A 22,713-nucleotide genomic window follows, 5' to 3' on the forward strand; every position below is an offset into this window, starting at 1 on the left:
CTCCAGATTACCCTTAAATAAGTTGAGTACCCATGGAAGTACCACGGATTTGTTTCTAGATTTGTCTCTTGAAAGTGAAATAATTATGGGCTAGGATGTTACGTTGCCTAGGAGCATTAGGAAATAAGTGGTGGGTTTGGTATCAGGATGATGTTGGGAAAGGGCATGGGCATGCGGGATGTTGGTATACAAAGATGTCGCATCCACAGTGACCAACACGGTAACAGGACAGGAATCGTGGAGAGGCACGAAGGAAGAGAGCAGTGTTTTAAATGTAGGATGAGAGGTTACGGGCAATAGTTTTGAGGTCTGAAAGCAGGCATATAATATACCAGCTATGCTGCAATTACTGTGCAGCATTCTATGTGGGTATGACATGTAACCAATTATGTACTCACATGAATGGCCACTGTCAAACTGTGACAAACCACAAACTTGACACTCCAGTGCTCAACATGCTGCCCACCACAATATAAATGACTTCAGCAGCTGCTTCACTACAATACTTCTACTTGCACGAATGGCCATCACCCAACAGTGATTCTCTCCTTTTCTTCCCATCCTCTTGTTTCCTCTTCAGTTACTCTCCCCTCTCCTGACATCTCTTTTCATTGTAATATCTGTACTCTTTTCATCTTATTGTGTGGCTGCAGAATCATCTGTCCAAAGACTTGTCTCTTTCCTACCCCCTTCTTGTGTCATTCCCTACTCCCTTACCACCTACGTCAGCTCAGGCAACTGCTTTCAGTAATCGAGTATCAATAATTAGTCTTGCTGTGGCACGAGACTTTGGGTCTCTCTCTCTCCCCCTGTGTGTGTGTGTGTGTGTGTGTGTGTGTGTGTGTGTGTGTGTGTGTGTGTGTGTGTGTGTGTGTGTGTGAGCTAGTGCTCAAAAGCAAGTGTGAATGTGCTGTTTCTCGTTGTGTGTATCTATGCTCCAAGCATTTATCAACTATTGGTGAGTGGTTACCTTTCCTTTATTTTACGAAGAAGTTGATATTTTAACTGAAGATTTATTGACAATTAATGCTGTTGTCATTAGCAGTGAAGTTAACAGAAGAACATTATGACAAAATAAATAAGCTGTTACATGTAAGGAGGTAATGTGGTTTGAGAAAAAATAATTCATCAATGAATGATAACTAAATTAATTGACAACAATTATATTACAGAAGAATTAACATCTATGACTTGGAAGATTGGTGGCCAAGACTACAAGAGACTACAAATGTTTCATCAATTTCAAAATTGCCACAGCATCATGAAGTGGCATTGCCAGCTGTGCACATATGAACAGTAGAATCATCCTTGCGATGCTGTGATCCATGCCAGCAACTCTGGTGACCTGTGTTGAAGCCAAATTAAATGTAGTTTATTTTTTGTGTGGTGTTTGTTTTGAGGTGGTAAAGCTGTATTTGCATGTAGAAGATTATTTTTTACAAGAGTTACCTTTCTCACAGTAACAGTAATTGGTAAGAAAAGGTTAGTGTTAAACTCAATATCATTTAACTGCATGCCTGCAATGCTCTGAAAACTGGAGGAAATGGTGAAAACTATAACTGAGCTAAATGCTAAAACAGGATAATTAAATACTGATTTGAGAGCAGAAACAGAGGCTCAAGGTGTTAAGATTTGAAAAGGCTCTTGTGGAGATAGAGGAACAGACAATCATTGAACTTAAAAAGAAACTAGATATCACTACTGCTGATTTAAGTGAGAATAAATCCAAATAATAGGTTAGATGAGTATGTGGAGGAATCCCATCAGGGAGACAAAGACACAAGCAGAAATTTTTCAGAATTAGAATCTAAAATCTTAAATGTAAAAGGTGAGTTATATTTTTGCATATCTGTATAGTCTGGGTTAGTCGTAAACACATTACGTACATGTTTTGGCAAACTGAATACTGAATCTAAATAAACTTCCATCAGAAGTGTTAGTCCGAATAATTCAAAACAGAATACAGATTTAAGTGACATAAATGTACCTCACTACATTACAATTTTGGAAGAATGTAGTGGTGATTTATTGGAGCAAAATGTTCACCCAAATATTACATTATCAGTCAACACATCTATTTTGTCAGATCCCATCTGCAGTCAATCTATCCAGGAAAGATCATTTAATTTTAATGCACAGTTACAATTAAAGTAATGGTACAACATTTGATAGAATTTTATCATCAATTTAGAAATGGTTACTTGAATTCTTGTAGTCCAGTGGCATTTGATGTCTATTATCCTGATTTGTCTAATGTTTACACATAAATGTGTGCTAGTAACTATGTATTAACATTAAGTAAGGAGATTATTTACAAAAAGAACAAGCTGAGGTTTAGCTGTACACTTAAACAGTATGCTTCATTAAATGGTGACTTTAAATTTCTGTGGAAAATAAAAAAGAAATGGAAAGGTAGAGCTGAGGTGGAATGTCGATGGTCATGTCCCTATATTAAACAAACTGAGGTACATGGGTGGCATAACAAGAAATGCATCTTGGGATGCACTTTTCAATTCCACTGGCATGAAGTGCTTGTAAGTTACGTGCTATGTCACCTCAGAGAAGTCACAATCTCGGTGAATTTTGTAGAGGGACTGCCAAAAGGCCTGAGTTGATCATTATATTACTTCACATTTTGGTTTCTGTACAAGATCCTTCATCTTTTGCAACCCATCTAGTTAAATTTATATTTATATATTTAAAAAAGATGCTGTGACTTACCAAACGGGAAAGCGCTGGTAGATATACACAATAAAAAACACACAAACACATACAGAAAATATCAAGCTTTTGCAACCCACGGTTGCTTCATCAGGAAAGAGGGAAGGAGAGGGAAAGACAAAATGATGTGGGTTTTAAGGGAGAGGATAAGGAGTCATACCAATCCCGGGAGCGGAAAGACTTACCTTAGGGGGAAAAAAGGACAGGTATACACTCACACACACACACATATCCATCCGCACATATACAGACACGAGCAGACATATGTAAAGGCAAAGAGTTTGGGCAGAGATGTCAGTCGAGGCGGAAGTACAGAGGAAAGCCTCTTTTTTAAATATATTTTTCCCATGTGGAATGTTTCTTTCTATTAAATTTATATTTACTTTGACTATTCCTTTCTATTACGCTAAAGCAGTGAGACACTATGAGGCGCTTCAGTTACAACGGAGAGACTGCTCTTCTCTCACAGGCCCTACTCACTATCATTCAATGCAAATAATAAAGTGAGTGCTGCCTTATTTTATATTTTTTGTAAGAATCTCTCACATCCTCACAATGATATTAGTTACATGCCAGTAGCACTTTGCACTAAGACATGATATAAGCTTTTAGAAGATTGACGTGAATGTAACTAGCATAAATTCTCCATGATCACCGTTATCAAGGCTAATTTACTTTAGAATAATACAAGAGGTGATGTTACTACAGATGCAAAGAAGTACTTTACCTATATACTGTATTCTATAATACATATCTATAGGGTGATCAGAAACAATCTGAAATGCTTGTAAGGGTGTTGCAGGGTAGATTGTGCTAAGAAATAACTGTTAAGAAATAAGTTTGATATGTTGCATCGTTTCTGAGTTAATTAGCATTGAAGTTAGCCAATCAGGTCATTGTGCATGCAAATTTAAGTGGCCCACAAGAGATGTTTTGTCAAATGTGTTCTTCATTTGGTTTCCTAAAACTGAATAAGAGAGGGATACAGAAATTGGACTTGGAACAGTAATAAGGATTGAACCTGTGCAAAGGCTGGGCAGTTTCATGCACACTGTGAACACCTGACACTAATTGTATCTGGCAGGCCGCTTAAATTCTCATGCAGAAGGGCCTGATCATCTAACTTCAATGCTTAGTAGCTCAGAAATGGCACAACTTATCAAATCTTTTTCTTAACAATTATTGCTCAGCACAACCTACTCTGAAACACCTTTACAAGCTATTCAGACTGTTTCTGACCATCCTGTATAGTGTGTAAAAATACGTTAAAAGTATAGCTCGAAAAGTTTGAACCACAAACCAGCATTGTGAGATGCGGAAGTTAGTGATGTCATTTTGTAGGTCCCATCAGATGAGGGAAGGATGGGGAAAGAAATTGACCATGCCCCTTCAAAGGAACCATCCGGGCATTTGCCTGAAGTGGTTTAGGGAAATCATGGAAAACCTGAATGAGGATGCTGGATGCAGGTTTGAACTGCCATCCTACTGAATACGAGTCCAGTGTGCTAATCACTGTGCCACCTCACTCAGAGTGATGTTGAAGAAGTGGTGCATGGGAGGAAGAGACGGGATGTACTAAGTTTAGATTAGGTTACACGACATGCTAACATCCAGCTTAGAAGCACAATCCATAGCACCAAAAATTGGTGTTCATTTCATAAATCAATATTAAGTTCAAATAATTAATTCTGTGATAACATATATTATTAACAAGGAGATACAAGTAAGTTTTGGTCATTGTCAGTAGAGTGTATATGATTACTTAAGAGACAGAAAAGAATGGCAAACAAATGTGGTTTTTCAATGAGGTAGGAGTAAGTTTACTGGAAAATACATGAGTAGAGAGAAGTGAAGAGAGGTATATACTTATAAGCAGGATACCAAATCCTTAAATATGAAGGATACTATGAATAGAGTAGTCATACCAATGAAGGAGGACCTAACCTTTAGTGAGGAAAGGGGAAATATATAGGTACATCATTGCTGAGGGAAATGTTGTATTATGTGGGAGAAGTCTTTCTGAGGAAAGAGGTGTTGTATAAATATAGTTTCTACATATGTAAAAGACTAAAATTTTGAGATTTACTCCAAAGTTGCAAATTAGAGGAACTTACCTGAGTTTCAGTGGTCAAATGGATATACTGGATTAGGAAATGAATAATAAGGAGACAAGTGTGAGTTTTGTAAGCTGACCAAAATACAAGCTAAAATGTGACTAGGGGTTCAAAATGTAACAACACTGTTTGACACCAGTGACCTAAAGAAATAAACCTATTACAAAATAGGATATGCTGTTATAAGGAGTGAAACGTCAAAACCATGGATATGAATGTTATAAAGAGATATATGTAACATGATATAACAGTACAATTATGGTACCTTTCCAATCACTCATTATGAATAAATATTTTATGGAGTATAATGTATTGTATTTTGTAATGGATTTTGTATATTTAATTTATTTAATGAAACTATCTGGTAACTGGGTGATAATAATAATTAGTATGGGGTTTGTAGAAAGGGATTTTATATTTTTTTAATTTATTGAACAATATTGTTGGGTTTATACACATTTTTATTTTAAGGGCGGTTAGCTTAAGTGTAAGTGATCAAGCCCATCTCTTACCTTTGCTCAATTAGAGACTTAAGATCAATCTTGAGGTTCAAGGTAAGTCCATGTGTATAGTTGCATTGAAGCAATGTACAAACAGTTTATGATAAAGATATTTTATGGTTTTGTCATACCTAATGAATATGGGAAGAGATTATATGAGTGGTTGATACCAACATGGTTTATTATGGATTTATCTCATAAAATATTGTTTTTGTCAACATGCACTGCAATTAAATCTTGGTTAGATTTTTCATGAATTTACAGAAAATGGCTTAATCTTTGATCAAGAACTAATTTACAGACACAATTTAGCTATTTGTGCAAGATATCACAGCTGAGACTACAAGAAAAAGAAAATTACACATACATTTGTAACTAGTACATGCATCAAAACTATCAAAATAGGAGCCAAAGCCTACTCCTCTCAAAACCAATTTTATTAAGCTATTACTGCAACACGTATATTTGAAAAACATCATACATAACTAAAAACTTAATGAGCTTCTAAGAAATACCTGAGCTGAAAGAGACTCAACAGTTATGTTGTTGTTGTTGTTCATTTTTGAGTGCTGTCTGGAGCATTCTGTTTCATTTTCTTCATCAAATGACACTCTCTCTCCTGAAATGGGAGGAAAATGCTGTACAGTGTAGAGAAAACTATTCAACAATTAACTAAAAAAGTCAAATAAAAATGAGGATAGCCAGTCACTCAACTGCAGACGATTGCAGGATGTGACAGTTCAGAAAACTGCCAATGCTTTTTCTCTCTTTTTGGTGTACATCATCTCTCTCTGTCTCTCTCTCTCTCATTCACATACACACACCAAAATGACGTGTGTGTGTGTGTGTGTGTGTGTGTGTGTGTGTGTGTGTGTGTGCGCGCGTGCGTGCGTGCGTGTGTGTGTAAGGGGGTGGGTGGGAGGGAGGGAGAGAATTATATAGACCAGAATGAGAGTGAAAGATAGAACAATTTCTGGGCTGTTATGAGTGTCTACCCATAACCCTGCGATCACCTGTAGACCAGAATGAGAGTGAAAGATAGAACAATTTCTGGGCTGTTATGAGTGTCTACCCATAACCCTGCGATCACCTGTAGATGAGTGGCTGTCTTTCAACATTTTCTATTTTCGCTGTAAAATGTAAAAATAAGACAGCGATGATCAGGAAATGGTTATAGATTCGGGCCTTGTGATGTGGATGGTTATCCTGTTTGATGATGACATAACTGTCGGGGAAGACATCAAGCATAAAGGGATGCAGATGCTCTGCAATAATGTTCACGCTTGGATGATTGTGTATCTAGACACAGCCATTGACGTGGATCTTCATGATCCTGTGCCCACTGCTACTGAAATTGATGATGATGTTGAGGCAACACAGGAACACATAGGGGAGACTCATGTTCAAAAATACCTGCAGAAGGATGTGCTTTGAAACACTTGTTCCTCCACCAGCATTGCACTCTCTCATCAGATCTGCCACGGAACACACAATGCACACAGTGGGCAAGCCTCCGATCCCCACATTATGAGATGAGGTAAGGATGTTCAACATCTTGTTGCCTACTCGTAGTTTCACTGTCTTTCTAAAACTTTTCACAGAAGTTCACGGCAGTTGCAAGCAAACAGCTGAGCAGCTTTGCTGTTTTTGAGATGCTCGTTCCAAGGCATCAAACCATAATAATCTGCCCTTTGTCAAAGTCGCTTATGTCAGTGGATTCATACATTTGTCACTTGTATCATCAGTAGAACGTTTCTTATTTGTCTCTGCTCTAGTTACATATGTTCCTTGTGGCATTCCATGCCCACAACACCACGAGGGAGCATTTAATACCACAGTGGCAGTGGTCATAATGTTTGACTTATCAGTGTACTTCCTAAACAGCAATAATTTGGATTAAATTTTCTAACACTAGTGATTACAAAAAACACTAATATAAATTTAATTTAACAGGCAATCTTTAAAACTGTGACATTCCTTCTCAACTACGTAGTCTTTGAGCTTCTTTGAAAAGATACTGTCACGTATATCCTCCACAAAAATTTTGGGAAGGCTTGTTATTAACTTGATAACTGAGTACTGAGGCGTTTTTCTAGGATTGTCAGTTGGTGAGGCATGTTTCATGTTAGATCCTTCCTTTGATTAGTTTGATTGTGGACAGTGGAATTTGTTATCCATTCTGAACTACATTTTGTGACACACTCATATAGTGTGTTTCAGCTAAGCTTTTTACCTCACTCTGGAATGAATTAAGATATAGTAGTTCTATTTTCACCCAGATGAACAGTTCTCACCAAATGACATGCAGACTCTTTTCATAGCTATATTAATTACAGAGATATCAGCATCAACTTTGCTTTTTCTAATGCAGCTATAGTATTGTAGTTCTAAGAGAGACAAATCTAGCAGCATTCACACTTCAGTATCTAATTAATAGTTTTGGAGCACTTACAACACTTTTGGAACTTATGATTCATCTGTTCTGCGCATTTGTTGACACCATTGCTGCCTAACGCAGAAGTTGATGATTTCACATCCAAATAAGGAAATAAATTGTGTCAGATAAGGAGGAAACAGTGGTACCAATATAAAAGGGCCAAAGAGGAAATTATAGCTCTCATTTTTTTTCTTGCATTTCACACATGTTAAGTACCTCACAAGCCAGCATTTATGGTGACTGCAGAAGGAATGTGAAGACGACAGTTGAGTTGTATGCATAAAGATATCCCAACAGTGTCCAAATAGAATAACAATTCAATTAATGAACAGGGTAAGGAGCAAGCTTACAATGAATGCAGCGAGTAAAACATACATTCTGGCTGCTGATGCTCATAACTCACATATTAACTGTTAATTAAGCACTTACCATATCCTCTGAAAACTTATTCCATTTGTATCATTTGACACTACAAAAGCAGATTAACCATCGGGACAGCAGAAATTGCACAGAATTCTATCATTTTGTTCTGGTGCAACATCAGGACAATAGCTCTGTCTGTAGCTTACGGTCTAGGGGCTAGCTTTGCTGCCATTTGATCACAGGTTCGATTCCCAGCCAGGTTGGGAATTTTCTCTCCCTTGGGACTGGGTGTTTGTGTTGTCCTCATCATTTTATCATCATCATCATTCATGAGAGTGGCCAGATTAGTTTGTGTAAACAACTGGACTGTGTAAAAATTGGGACTTTCTACGGGCACTGAAGACCACACAGCTGAGTGCCCCACAAACCAAACATCATCTTCATCTGAAGAATAGGTTATCTCTTCAAAGAGAGCTCTTTTTTGATGAAGCTACATTTAAAAAGCTTGGAAAGCTGAATATAAGAAATATGCATTGTGAACATTTGCTGTCAGATTGTTGTAGACTACATGACTGGCCCGTACTTAATTGAAGGAAGCTTAATTGGTAAAAGACAGACACAATTTCTAATTGAAGTTTACCAGCTCTTCTAGAGGAAGAACCAAGTGAAATATGTAGATGTGTGTGCTAGCACCACAACTGACACACAGCTCACTACTTGCTTGTGGTTTGGAAAGTGCTCAGCCAGATCTTTCCTGCTTGCTGTATAGGACATGAAGGTCCTGGCACTTGGCGTGCATGGTCACTTGATTTGATGCCACTGGACACGCTTCTAAGGCATAAGCTCAAAGATGAAAAATATACACAAGTTACAACAATCCAAGAAGATTTAAAACATTGCATTGCTGCAGAATGTGCAACAATTTTGAAGGAATCACTTCAGTCTGTGCAGAGATCTTTGCACCAGTAAATGCAAACATGATTGCAGCCAACAGTGGGAATTTCAAACACTTGGTGGTGTAAATATAATTTTAAGGAAGTGAGTATGACTACATTCGTTTGTGATTTCCTTTGTGTAGCTGACCTGAAGTAATTTTGCCATTTAATAGAGTATCTTAACTTTAAACTCATGATGCGAAGTTATTATTTAACAGTATTTAAGTTTAAACCCTCTCTTTAAATTTCAATTCTCTATTTTACAAATTCATTCAGTTTTTTACATCTACCTTCATTTCAAGATTCCAGCAGAAACAAGAGTAGAAGTGTTACCATTAGCCTTTGGAATGAACTTCCTTTTTCAAGCTTGTATGAAAAACATGAAAACACACACACACACACACACACACACACACACACACACACACACACACACACACACACACGACTTCTCCCTACATTGTACTCAGCTGGCTGTCGGCTTTTTTCTGGTCCACATTGAGTGTACTGGGGTGAGGTGGGGTTGTGGTATGGAGAGAGGCAGGAGGCAGGGAGAGGTTTATGGGGAAGAGTCTAGTGGCTTGTGAGATATTGGGGAGCCATCTGTGGGCTAGCTAGCGGTGCAGATAGAGGGGGCAATTGGCAGATGGTTGGGCATGCGATTTCACAGACTAGGGCAGGAGATAGCAGCACACAACTACTTGACATGAAATGGGTGGGGGTACTGGGGCAGGGAATGGTGTACACACACACACACACACACACACACACACACACACACACAGTTTGGGAGGGGTGCGGAGGGCAGAGATGTAACTTAGGTTTAGGCCAGGGAGGTTATGGGAGTGAAGGATGTGCTTTAAGGACACGGGACAGCTCCCATTGGCATATATCAGAAAAGTGGGCGGTGGTGGTGGGAAGGATCCAATTGACTTGGGTTGTGAAACAGCCATTGAAATCTCACATGTTGTGTTGTGCTGCATGTTGTACCACTGGGTGGTCTACCTTACTTTTGCCATCGGTTTGGCAGTGGTCATTCATTCTAGTTGACAGCTGGTTGGTTGTTATACCGACATAAAACAATGTGCGGTGGTTGCAACAGAGTTGGTATGTAACATGGTTGTTTTCACATGTGGCCTGCCCTCTGATGAGGTACAATAAGCCTGTGACAGAATTGGAGTAAGTGGTGCTGGATGGGTGGATTGGGCAGGTCTTGCACCTGGGTCTTCCACAAGGATATTATCTGTGTGGCAGGGCATTGGGTGGTGGAGTGGCATAGGGCTGGACTAAGCTGGACTAAGATGTTGTGGAGGTTGGGTGGGTGGTGGAACAGGGATGTCCCTCATTTCTGGGCATGATAAATGATAATCAAAGCCCTGATGATGCATGTGGTTCAGTAGTTCCAGTCAAAGGTGGTATTGGGAGAAAACGAGGGTGCTCCTTTGTGGTTGGTTCTCGGAATGGATGTGAGGATTAGATGTGTATGGGGATATGGCACAGGAGATGTGTTTCTGAATTAGGTTTGGAGGGTACTGCAAAGGAGTTCTCATCCCTGCAGATGTGTCTACCATAGGTGGCCAGGACATATGGGAGGGATTTTTTGGTGTGGAAGGGGTGGCAGCTTTCAAAGTGCAGTTACTGTTGCTGATTGGTGGGTTTGATGTGGACTGAGATGTGGATAGAGCCATCTGAGAGGAGATCAACATCTAGGAAGGTGGCATGATGGGCAGTGGAGGACCAGTTGAAGTGGATGTGAGGGAAGTTGTTGAGGTTGTGGAGGAATGAGGACAAGGTGTCCTGGTCCTAGGGTTCATATTTTAAAGATGTCATCAATAAACCCAAAACAGACCAGGGGTTTCAGGTTTTGGGAAGCTACGAATGTTTTCTCTAGGTGGCACATGAAGTTGTTGACAAAGGAAGGTTTGATGTGGGTGTCCATGGCTGTGCCAAGAACACCTTTATGTACCTTCCCTTCAAAGGTGAGGTAGTTATGGATTAGGATGTAGGTGCTTAGGTGTACGAGGAACAAAATGGTGGGTTTGGAATCTGCAGGATGTTGAGAGATATAGTGTTCAATTGTGGCAAGGCCATGGACATAAGGGATGTAGGTGTTTAAGGAGGTTGCATCAGTAGTGATGAGTAGAGACCAATGAGGTAAGGGTGTGGGGATGGTGGAGAGCCAGTGTAGGAAGTGGTTGGTATCTTTAATAAGGGAGGCTACATTTTGGACAGTTGGTTGCAGACATCGGTCAACAAGGCCTGAGTTTTTTTTTCTGGGAAGGGGCTTAGATTTTAGCAGGGATTGGAGGTTATGTTGGACTTCTGGTATGGAGTCATTGTGGCAGTGCTTGTAGGTGAAGGTGTTGGAAACTGGCGGAAGCTCTCTGCCAGGTAGTCACTCCGTTTTATCACAACAAATGTGGAACCTTTGTCTGCCAGGAGGATGACCAGGTCAGGATCCATTTTTATTTAGTGTCAGGCAGTCATTTCTTCTGCTGAAAGGCTGTTGTTCTAAAGGACGGACGTGGGGAAGGATGGTGAGGTCAGCTTGGAAGTTGGGAATTCCTGGAAGGTGACCAGGAGTGTTTGGGGAGGAGTGTGGAAGGGTCACAGTTGGATGGTGGTAAGGACTGGGACAGGCAGGGATTGATTTTGGTTTGGGGGGGGGGGCAGGGGTTGGTGGCAAAGAAGTGTTTCCACTGAAAGGAGTGGGAGAAGGAGAGTAGGTCTTTCCCAAGTCCAACATGTTTAAATCTGAAGGTGGGGCTGAATGTGAAGCCTTTGGATTGGACTGAACCTTCTGTGGTGCTGAGGATTTTGATGGACAGTAGGGATTGTTTTGGCTCTGGATATTTGGGGAGTGTTAGCATGGGGTTTTGGAGGATGTGGTACAGTGAACAGATCAAGCTAGGCAAGATCTGGGTGCTATGAGGGGTTGATGAAGAGGAACACTGTGGGTGGATAGTGGTGCTCCAAGGCATGAGTATTGCTTCAGCAGGCTGGATAATTTGTGGAGGTGGTGTTTGGAATGTTGTAGGTGTTGGAGCATCAAGATTCAATTTGGCTGATGAGGTGTAGCTAGTGGGGATTGCAGAGTGTAACAGTATTTTTTGGAGGGAGTGGAGGTGGTTTGGGGATGGCTGTGCCATGGAGACATAGTTTTGTAGGAAATGGTTTGTGAGGGAAAGGAAATGGCTGAATATGAAAAGATGGAGGGCATTGTGGAAGGAGGGGTGATATTAATGAAAAGGGATTCTTATGATTAGACCATTTGGGGGGGGGGGGGCAATTCCATGGCTTAAACAGTATTTAAGGAGCAGAGTATGGGTAAGGGTTTTGGCCCTGGATAGGTATACTTTTCTGAACTGACAGAGGAGGTTTCTTTTGCAGAGGGGCCGAGGGAAAAAGGGGGGGGGGGGGAGAGGGTACTAGGGAAAGAAGCTGGCATTAGATGTGATGAGCAAAGGTGTCAGGTGGTTGCAGGCAGTACTGAATAACACTGACAGGTGTAAGGAATGAGAGGAATTGTGGTGGGGGCAAGGGGTAGTATTGTGACTGGTATGTCTGATTGTGCGTGATATATCATCACATTTGCTTTATTGTCACGCGAAAGAGGTAAGAAAACAAGGACAAGCAGATTGGGAGCAATATGTGAGGAAGTGAAGGATTTTGTGTTGCTAGAACTCTATTATGGTGTTATCAAGAATTGCATCAGCTGTAGTTACAGCCGTGTCCATTATGACAGCCATGTATGCAACTCCATGTCACATGTGACTCCCGATAAAAGTATAACACCCTTCTAGCAATGCAAAATACTTCCCACCCTCGCATAACACTCCTGATCTGCCTATCCTTGTTTTAATTTTATCTCTTACGCGCGATAATAAATATTGTGAGATCAAACCCAGTTGATATAATCTGCCTCTCTGAACATCATGTGACCACTGTATAGATATGTTAAACCTTACAGAATTTAAGTTAGCCTCTTACTTCTGTAGACAAAATATGAAGAAAGGAGGAGTTGCCACATTTGTTAAAAACGTTTTAAATTTCAGAATATTAACATTAATAAATTTTGCTTAGAGCAGCACTTAGAAGCATGTGCATCAGAGATAGAATTTCATAATAGGTCCTTTATAATAGCAGCTATATACAGAGCACCTTTAGGAAATTTCAACCTGTTTATAAATGGTCTTGAAGATTTGTTATCTTATCTAAGATTAAGAAGTCAAAGAATTAGTGGTTGCTGGTGATTTTAATATAGATGTCCTGAAAAACATTGTCAGTGAACAGTTACTGAAATCAGTTACATTGCCATTCAATTTAATTTCTACTGTAAATTTACCAACTAGGGTATACAAATGTTCTAGGAATGCCATTGATAATATCTTTATAGACAATTCTAGGCATCTAAGCCACATTACAAAACCAGTAGTAAATGGGCTATCTGACCATGACATGCAATACCTAACATTAAATTTTCAAAATTGTTAGGGTAAAACATCTATCAGAACTGAGTACAGAAGGACAATAAAACACTCAAAAACTGAGAAATTTAGGAGATTGCTCAAAGAAATTAATTGGATGGACGTTTACAGCATCCAAGACACAAATGGAAAATACAAAACATTCATCAATAAAGTTAGCACTTTATTTGAAAACTGTTTTCCCTTGAAGGTAACTCAAAGTAAGCAGTAGTCTAATAAGAAACCATGGATCAAACAAGGGATAAAGATATCATGTGAGACAAAAAGGAAACTATCCTATATGTAGGGACACCTTTGATACTAGCATTATAGCTCATTACAAAAATTACTGCAAAATATTGAAGAAGGTTATCCAGAAATCTAAACACTGCATTATGAGAAGAAGATAAATACATCAAGCAATAAAATAAAAACATTATGGGATATAGTTAAGTCAGAGACAGTTAGGACCAGAAATGAGGAGGAACAAATAGCTCTAAAAATAAATGAAACCCTGGTAACAAACGCATGTTGTGTTGCAAACTGTTTAAACAAGTATTTTTCTCTGTTACTGTTAACATGGGGTTGTCAGGTTCAGTGATTAATGCAATGGAATATCTGATACCAGTGCACACAAGCAATCTCAGTAAAATGGAATTGACACTTACTTCACCGAAAGAAATATAATCCATCATAAAGTCCTTGAAATCAAAGAATTCTAGTGATTATGATAACATATCAACAAAGTTAATAAAAAAGTTATATCTCTCCACAAGAAAGGGGACAAAGAAATGCCATCAAATTACTGACCGATCTCACTTTTGCCAGCTTTTTAAAAAATCTTTTTAAAGGTTATGTTCAAGCATCTACTTAAGCACCTTACTGAAAAAAACATACTGTCAAAGTCACAGTTTGTGTTTCTTAAGGGTTCTGATATTGAGTAGGCTATTTACACTCACAGTGAAAATGGCCTTAATTCATTAGACAACAAACTGGAGGCAACTGGCATATTCTGTGACTTGTCAACGGATTTTGGTTGTGTGAATCACTGCATTCTTTTAAGTAAATTAAAATATTATGGCATCACTGGCAGTGCTGCAAAGTGGTTTCAGTCATATCTTACTAATAGAAAACAAAGGGTGTCATTACATAACACTTCAGCAGTAGGCAATCAGACATCATCTGACTGGGAAGAAATTACATGTGGTGTTCCCTAAGGTTCCATACTAGGTCCACTACTTTTTCTTGTGTATATTAATGACCTGTCATCTATTACACTACCAGATGCCAAGTTTGTCTTATCTGCAGATGATACACACATTGCAATAAATAATAAACCAGACATAAATTTAGAAAGGGCAGCTAATCAAATTTTTACTGTCATTAATAAATGGTTCATAGCCAATTCACTGTCATTAAACTTTGAAAAGACCCACTATATGCAGTTAAGAACTTCCAAGAGATTTCCTTCTAGTGTGTGTATAAAATATGACGACATGGAAATAGTTGAGAGTGCAAAATTCCTGCAATTACAACTTGATAATAAATTCATTTGGGAGCGACATATTAATGAACTGATAAAGTGCCTAAACAAGTCTGTGTTTGCAGTGTGAATGATATCAGACATAGGAGATAAAAATATAAAAAAAACTGGCATATTTTGCTTATTTTCACTCCGTTATGTCATATGGTATCATATTTTGGGGTAACGCCACAAACCGAGAAAATATTTTTAGAGTACAGAAGCATCTAATAAGAGTAATGTGTAGTGTAAATCCAAGAATATCATGTCGAAACCTGTTCAAAGAATTGGGCATACTAAGCACAGCTTCTCAGTATATTTATTCCTTAATGAAGTTTGTTGTAAATAATACATCTCTTTTGCCAACTAACTGCTTAGTACACAGTATCAATACTAGGAATAAGAACAATATAAATAAAGATTTAAAATCACTTAATCTTGCACAGAAAGGAATCCAGTATTGAGCAATGCATATTTTCAATAAGTTACCGGCAACCATTAAGAGTTTAGTTTCAGACAAGGCACAATTTAAACATAATTTAAAGGAAGTTTTGGTGGCCAACTCCTTCTATTCCATCCATGAATTTCTCAACAAGTGTAGTAGACAATTTTTATGAAAATTTATTGTACTTTAGTTTTTGACAATACTTCACTGTAACAGCCAAGTGACTACCTACTGTGTGAATGATGGATGTAAATCCTAAGTCTGTAAATTGTGGAAGTTTAATTTTAAATCTTTTAATTTGACTGTTCTTAATTGAGGATCATTGAAATGAATAATTAACTTTAATTTTTGACAATACTTGGTTGTAATAGCCAAGTAACTAGCTACTGTGTGAATGAAGGGTTTAATGAAAGCAGATGTAAGTATTAAACCTGTTACTATTAGAAGTTTAATTTTAATTCATGTACATAATTCTACTGTTTATTGACTGAGGATCATTAAAATTAATGAAACTCAAGTTTTTTCTAATTAAATTTTTGTAATGTGTTTATCTGACATTTCCACACCCAGGAGGATCCCCTCTTTTGTGGGTCTATGGAATAAATAATTAATCTAATCTAGAATTTATTTCACATGCATGACACTATATCACAATTCTTTTCACTCCTTACACCATCAACGTTATTCAACTCACCTTGCAAACACCAATACTTGCCACTTCAAATGCCAACTTCTTTTCCCAGCATTACTCCCACCCCCCATACACAATGGACGCGTGCTCTATTTACCTGCATCAATTCAGAAAAGTATCTCTACCCCTAGCCAAGACCCTGTCCCATATCCTGTTACTTAAATGCTGCCTAAGCATTGAATTACATCCCCCCCCCCCCTTCCCCAATGGCCTAATCATAAAAATTCCTATTTCTGGATCCCACCCTTCCTTCCCCAATACCCTCCACCTTTTTAGATTCAGCCATTACCTTTCCCTAACACACCTGTTTTTATAAAAACACGTGTCCATGGCACAGCCATCCCCGAACCACCTACACTGCCCCTGAAAAATATTGTTATACTATGCAATCCCCTCTAGTTACACCCCCTTTCCAAATTGAAATCGTGACACTCCAACACCTACAATAACATTCCAAATACCACATCCATAAGTTATTTAGCCTGCTGAAGATATACTCCTGCCTTGGGGCACCACTATCCAACCTGCATCCCACACACAGTGTTCCTCCTCATCAGGCCCCTCATAGCATCCAGATCCTGCCTAACTGATCTGTTCAATGTACCACATCCTCCAAAACCCCCTGCCATATTCCACAAAATCCAGAGCTAAAAAAATCCCACATTTCCATCAAAATCCTCAGCACCACCTAAGTTTCAGTCTTATCCAAAGGCCTCACATTCAGCCTCACCCCCAGATTTAATCATGTTGGACTTGCGAAAAACCTACTCTCCTTCTCCCACTTCTTACATTGAAAACACTTCTTGTCACCAACCCCCCCCCCCCCCCCCCCCAAACGAAGCCAATTCCTGCCTGTCCCAGTCCGTATCACCATCCAATCACGAGCCTCCCACACTCCTGCCCAAACACCTGTGGTCACCTTCCAGGAATTCCTAACTTCCAACCTGGCCTCACCATCCTTCCCCAGGCCTATCCCTAAGAACAACAGCCTATCATCAGAAGAAAGGACTGCCTAACACAAACTAAAAACTGATCCTGATCTGATCATAATCCCAGCAGACAAAGGTTCCACCACTGTTGTGATGAACCAGAGTGACTACCTGGTAGAGGGCCTCCACCAGTTGTCCAAACCTCCACCTACAAGCTCGGTCACAGTGACTCCATCCAGAAGCCCAACATAACCTCCAATCACTGCTAAAATCCTAAATTCCTTCCCAGAAAAAAAAAAAAAAACTATCAGACCTTGTTGGCCTACAACTGCAAACAAATGTCCAAAATGTAGCCTCCCACAACAAAGATATCAACAATTTCCCGCACCGGCTCTCCACCGTCCCCACACCCCTTACCTCGTGGGTCTCTACTCGCCACTGTTGATGCAACCTCCTTATACACCAACATCCCTCATGTCCATGGCCTTGCCATGATTGAACACTACATCTCTCAACATCCTGCAGAAGAACTAAAAATAATACCAAAAACCGCACATATTTAAAAGAGAATTAAAAAAACATGTAATTGAGCATTAATTTTTACAGTACTGAAGAGTTTATTAATCATTAACAATAAAAGCGCAGTTAATACTTTACTGACATAATAAATATGTGTAATTGCTCACATTTAAATACTTGCTGTTTCTATGAAAGTGTGAAACAGTGTTAATGCAAGAATGGAAATAATCTTTGTTGTGAGAATCACTAGCTTTTTTTTGTACATTGTTATCCTAATTGCATATTTTTATGTTAATGTTCTTACAGTTCTGTTAAAATTGTAATGTCTAAGTGACAAGTAAATTCAATTATAAATTTTCATGTACATGTATTTTAAATTGTAATGTTTATTGACAAGTCCTATGTCATTTTGATGATGTACCACAAGGACGCTAATAAATTGAATTGAATTGAACTGAATCCCAAAACCCACCATTTTCTGCCTTGTACGGCTAACCAATTACATCCTAAGCCATGATTACCTCACCTTTGAAGGGAAGGTATACAAATAAATTCTTGGCACAGCCATGGGCACCCACATTAAACCCTCCTTTGCCACCCACATTAAACCCTCCTTTGCAACCTCTTCATGGCCACCTAGAGGAAAAATTCCTGGCTTCCCAAAACCCCAAACCTCTGGTCTGGTTCAGGTTTTTTGATGACATCTTTATAATATTGACCCAGGCCAGGACACCTTATCCTCATGCCTCCACAACCTCAACACCTTCTCTCACATCCACTTCACCTTGTCTTCCTCCCCCCTTCCTAGATGTTGATCTCTTCCTCTCAGATAACTCCATCCACATCTCAGTCCACATGGAATCCACCAATTACCAACAGAACCCGCATATTGACAGCTGCCACCCATTCCACACCAAAAAGTCCCTCCCATATGTCCTGGTCATCCGTGGTAGATGTATCTACAGTGATGAGAACTCCTTCACAAAGACCTTCGCAGACAGGCAATACCCCCCAGACCTAATTCAGAAACACATCTCCCATGCCATATCCCCACACACATCTGATCTTCACATTCATCACAGGAACCAACCACAAAGAAGCACCCTCTTTGTTACACAATGCCACCCGGGACTGCATCGACCGAACCATATCCTAACATCCTACATCAGAGCTTTGATTGTCATCATCACGCACTGAAACGAGGGACATTCTGCCAACATACTTCCATCCCCTCCCAAAGTGGTGTTCTACTGCCCACCCAACCTCCACAACATCCTAGTCCACCCCTATGCCACTCTGCCCTGCAATCTTCTGCCAGACAGATAATTCCCTTGTGGAAGACCCAGATGCAAGACCCTGGCCAATCCACCCACTCAGCACCACCTACTCCAATACCGTCACAGGCTTATAGTATCCCATCAGAGGCTGGGCCACCTGTGAAAGCAGCCATGTTATATACCAGCTCTGCTTCAACTACGGTATAGTGTTTTACGTTTGTATGACAACCAACCATGTGTCAACTAGAATGAATGGCCACCACCAAACTGTTTCCAAAAACTTGGCAGACCACCCAGTGGCACAATATGCAGCAGAGAACAACATCCGAGATTTCAATGGCTGCTTCACAACCTGTGTGATCTGGATCCTCCCCACCACCATCTGCTCTTCTCAGCTATGCAGATGGGAGCTGTCCCCTGTCCTTAAAGCACATCCTTTGCTCCCGTAACCTCCAAGGCCTAAACCTATGTTAACTCTCTGTCCCCCCCCCCCACCCCCACCAATAGCATGGGGGTGCCTCAGTACCCCCACCCCAATTCATGTCAGATACTTGTGTGATGCTGTCTCACGCCCCTAGCCTGTGAAATCACATGCCCAACAGTTTGCCAACTGCCCCCTCTATCTGCACCCCTAGCTAGCCCACAGATGGCTCTCCAACCTTCCACAAGCCACTAGAAACTTCCCCACAACCCTCTCCCTGCTTCCTGTCTCTCTCCATCCCTCACTCCAAACCGCACCCCCACCTCACCCCAGTACACTCAACATGGGCCAGGAAAGAGCTGACAGTCGACAGTACAATGTACGGACAGGCGTGTGTGTGTGTGTGTGTGTGTGTGTGTGTGTGTGTGTGTGTGTGTGTACATCATTCCCTGCCCCAGCTCCTCCTCCTGATTTGTGTCAACTAAGTTGTGTGTGTGTGTGCTGCTATCTCATGTCATAGTCTGTGAAATTGCGTGCCCATCCACGTGCCAGCTGCCTGCTCTACCTGCACCCCTAGCTAGTCCACAGATGGCTTCCAACTCTCCCATGAACTGCTTGACATCTTTCCCACCAACTTCATCTCTGCCTTCCACCTCACCCCCAGTACACTCAATGTGGGCCAGGAAAGAGCTGGTAGTCAACTGAGCAAAATGTAGGGAGACAAGAGTGAGCACGTGAGTGAGCGAGTGTAAGTGTGCGAGTGTGTGTGTGTGTTTTCATGTTTCTCCTATAAGTCTGAAAAAGGATGTTCATTCGGAAAGCTAGCAAAGCTCTGTACATTTTGTTTGTGACCCTATCATCGATGAAGCATTTCTGCCTTCCAATGAGTTATCTTCTATATTTCTAAATAATTCATAATTCTCAATCACAACTTTCCATACATTATCATCCTGCATATTATTGTGTTATATATGTACAAAGATGTAAAAGAAAGAAGCATGGACTTCTGAAGCAGTTTGTGTAAGTTTCTGAGAGTTTTTTCTTATAAAGTTCATAATTGGTTTATTTATTTCAATGTGAATACTGCTCTTGTTTCCTATATACATCAGCTCCCCCTACTGCCATTATAAACCCCAAAAAACATTATACACCCCTACATGGTTTACACCCACTCTGCCGAGGCTTAGAATATTAGTTATGATTTACTATGGTAAATATTAAAATTATAATGCAGAGAAAGATAGTTATTAAGCTAAAGAGTAAATACAGACCAGAAATAAGGTTAGAAAGTGTAAGGCAAATGACAATTACATTGACAAGCTCCACAATTGTAAAGTTGCGTGGAATGTTGTAAACACTGAACTGGGGACAAGCAAGGATTTAAAAAATTGTGATTGTAATGTTAGTATCACACCATATGAATTCAGTGCCTATTTTGTTAATGTCTCTGGCATAAGTTTCTGTATAGCAACTGAGTCAAATTATTAATATGAACAGGGTACAAAGAATGCTGTCTTTTTCCTACAACATTTTGAATACATTTTTTCTACATGATAATGGAAAGATGTCTAGTTAAGTGACATCATGAAACCAACAGCACAATCAAGCAGTTCAAAGGCAGAAAACATTTATGGTTTGTCTAATTTTGTAATAAAAAAGAGATATAATAGCGTACCCACTCCATTTACTTGTAAACTGAACAGTTACAGGTTGGGTTGTTTTGTGGGAGGAGACCAAAAAGCGAGGTCACCGGCCTCATCAGATAGGGAAGGAGTCCCGTGTGCTGAACACTGCGCTACCTCACAACTGAAAAGTTACTAATATTTGTTTCCCACTGTGTTTAAAAATGACAGTGGTCACACCACTACACAAAAAAGGTGATAAGTCATGACTAAGTAACTATCGACCAATTTCTTTAGTACCTGTTCCATCAGAAGTAGTAGAGTACTGCATGCAACTCCAAATCGATAAGCATCTATCTACTAACAACATTCTTAGTGATTCTCAGTATGGATTCAGTATGGATTATCAGCTATAGAAGCAGTGGAAAATATAATTTCATTCACATTTGTCAGCATTTGAACATAAACTTTCTGTAAATGCCACACTTGTAGACTTCAGTAAAGCTTTTGATTCTGTAAGCTACAGAATTCTCCCAAAAAAAAAAAAACTTTATTCTTATGGTTTTAAAGGCAAAGTACTATTTCTGATTACATCTTATCTGAGTGAGAGAAAACAACTTGTACATTTTAACGAAAAGAAATCAGACCCTCTGGGTATCATTACGGTATATTGTTAATTTTTACTTATGGACCGTCTGACAGCAACTGAATAAAACACAGTTTTAGTGCCACATACGTTTCGCCTTTATTTTCTGCAAGGCATCATCAGTGGCAGGTTACGTGGACAATTTCTTACATATTACGCTCCTGTTGCATTTTTGGTGTTGTATCACGAGGTGTCGCACGAAGTGTCCAACATCCTGTGCAGGGAACTTTGCTTTTCATAATTTATGCAAATTCCCATTACACTAAGCAGAAAACTGCAGAACAACTCAAAACATCCAGTATATAGGTCAGTATATCACCCATTCTAAAACTATATGTATTCTTTCTAGCCTACATAGCAATGGCAACTTCCATGCTTCAGCTCAGCTTCTTGGCATTCATCTTGATCCAAAACTTGTATGCAGTGCTGCTATGGGGTAATTCCACTGAAGCAAATACAATTTTTATCTGACAGAAAAAGGCCATTAGGGGCATTGCTGGAGTAAGAAACCACATATCATGTGGGGAATACTTAAAATAGTTACAGATATACAGGGATACAATTATTTAATAAGTTACCAGATATGGCAAGTGGTGTACTACTGAATGTCTTTAAAAACATTTGCAAAAGGTGCGTTGAACAAAAACCCTTTTACACAATAGAAGAATTTAAAATATGCAAAAGAATGATCTAACCTCCTAAAATTGCTATATGACAATATTATGAAAAGGACAGTTGCTACTCACCAATAGAGGAGATGCCGAGTTGCAAATAAGCACAACAAAATGACTGTCAGAGAGATTTCTTCCACTGACTCTCCACAGTTCCCGTTCCTTTACCACATGGTGTCCTGCTCGTCACTACTGATGCCATCTCCCTTTACACTGACACCCCTAATGCCTAATGGGTTAACATTATTCGACACTACTGTTCCCAATGTCTGACAGATACCAAACCTACAACCTCCTTCCTATTTGCCATGACTGACCTCATCCACAATCACTTCTTCTTTGAAAGCATCAGCTACCAATAAATATGCTGATATAGTCATGGGTCATCTAGAGGAATCCTTAAACACCCAAATTCCAAAATCCTCACCTGGTTC

General features: G+C 39.6%; 1 protein-coding gene across 3 annotated transcripts in view; it reads right to left on the reverse strand.

Moving 5' to 3' along the window:
- Positions 1-22,713, reverse strand: part of LOC124777329 (BRCA2-interacting transcriptional repressor EMSY) — a 298,543-nt gene that overhangs the window by 19,562 nt on the left and 256,268 nt on the right. For 2 of the 3 annotated variants that reach the window (XM_047252690.1, XM_047252688.1), the window contains exon 16: positions 5,851-5,954. The exons of the other annotated variant lie outside the window; for it this stretch is intronic. In XM_047252690.1, the coding sequence (XP_047108646.1) occupies positions 5,851-5,954 (104 nt within the window). The remainder of the gene's footprint in view (positions 1-5,850; positions 5,955-22,713) is intronic. 3 annotated transcript variants of the gene reach the window in all.

The sequence above is a fragment of the Schistocerca piceifrons genome, chromosome 2 (genome assembly GCF_021461385.2).
Source record: "Schistocerca piceifrons isolate TAMUIC-IGC-003096 chromosome 2, iqSchPice1.1, whole genome shotgun sequence".
Taxonomy (NCBI): domain Eukaryota; kingdom Metazoa; phylum Arthropoda; class Insecta; order Orthoptera; family Acrididae; genus Schistocerca; species Schistocerca piceifrons.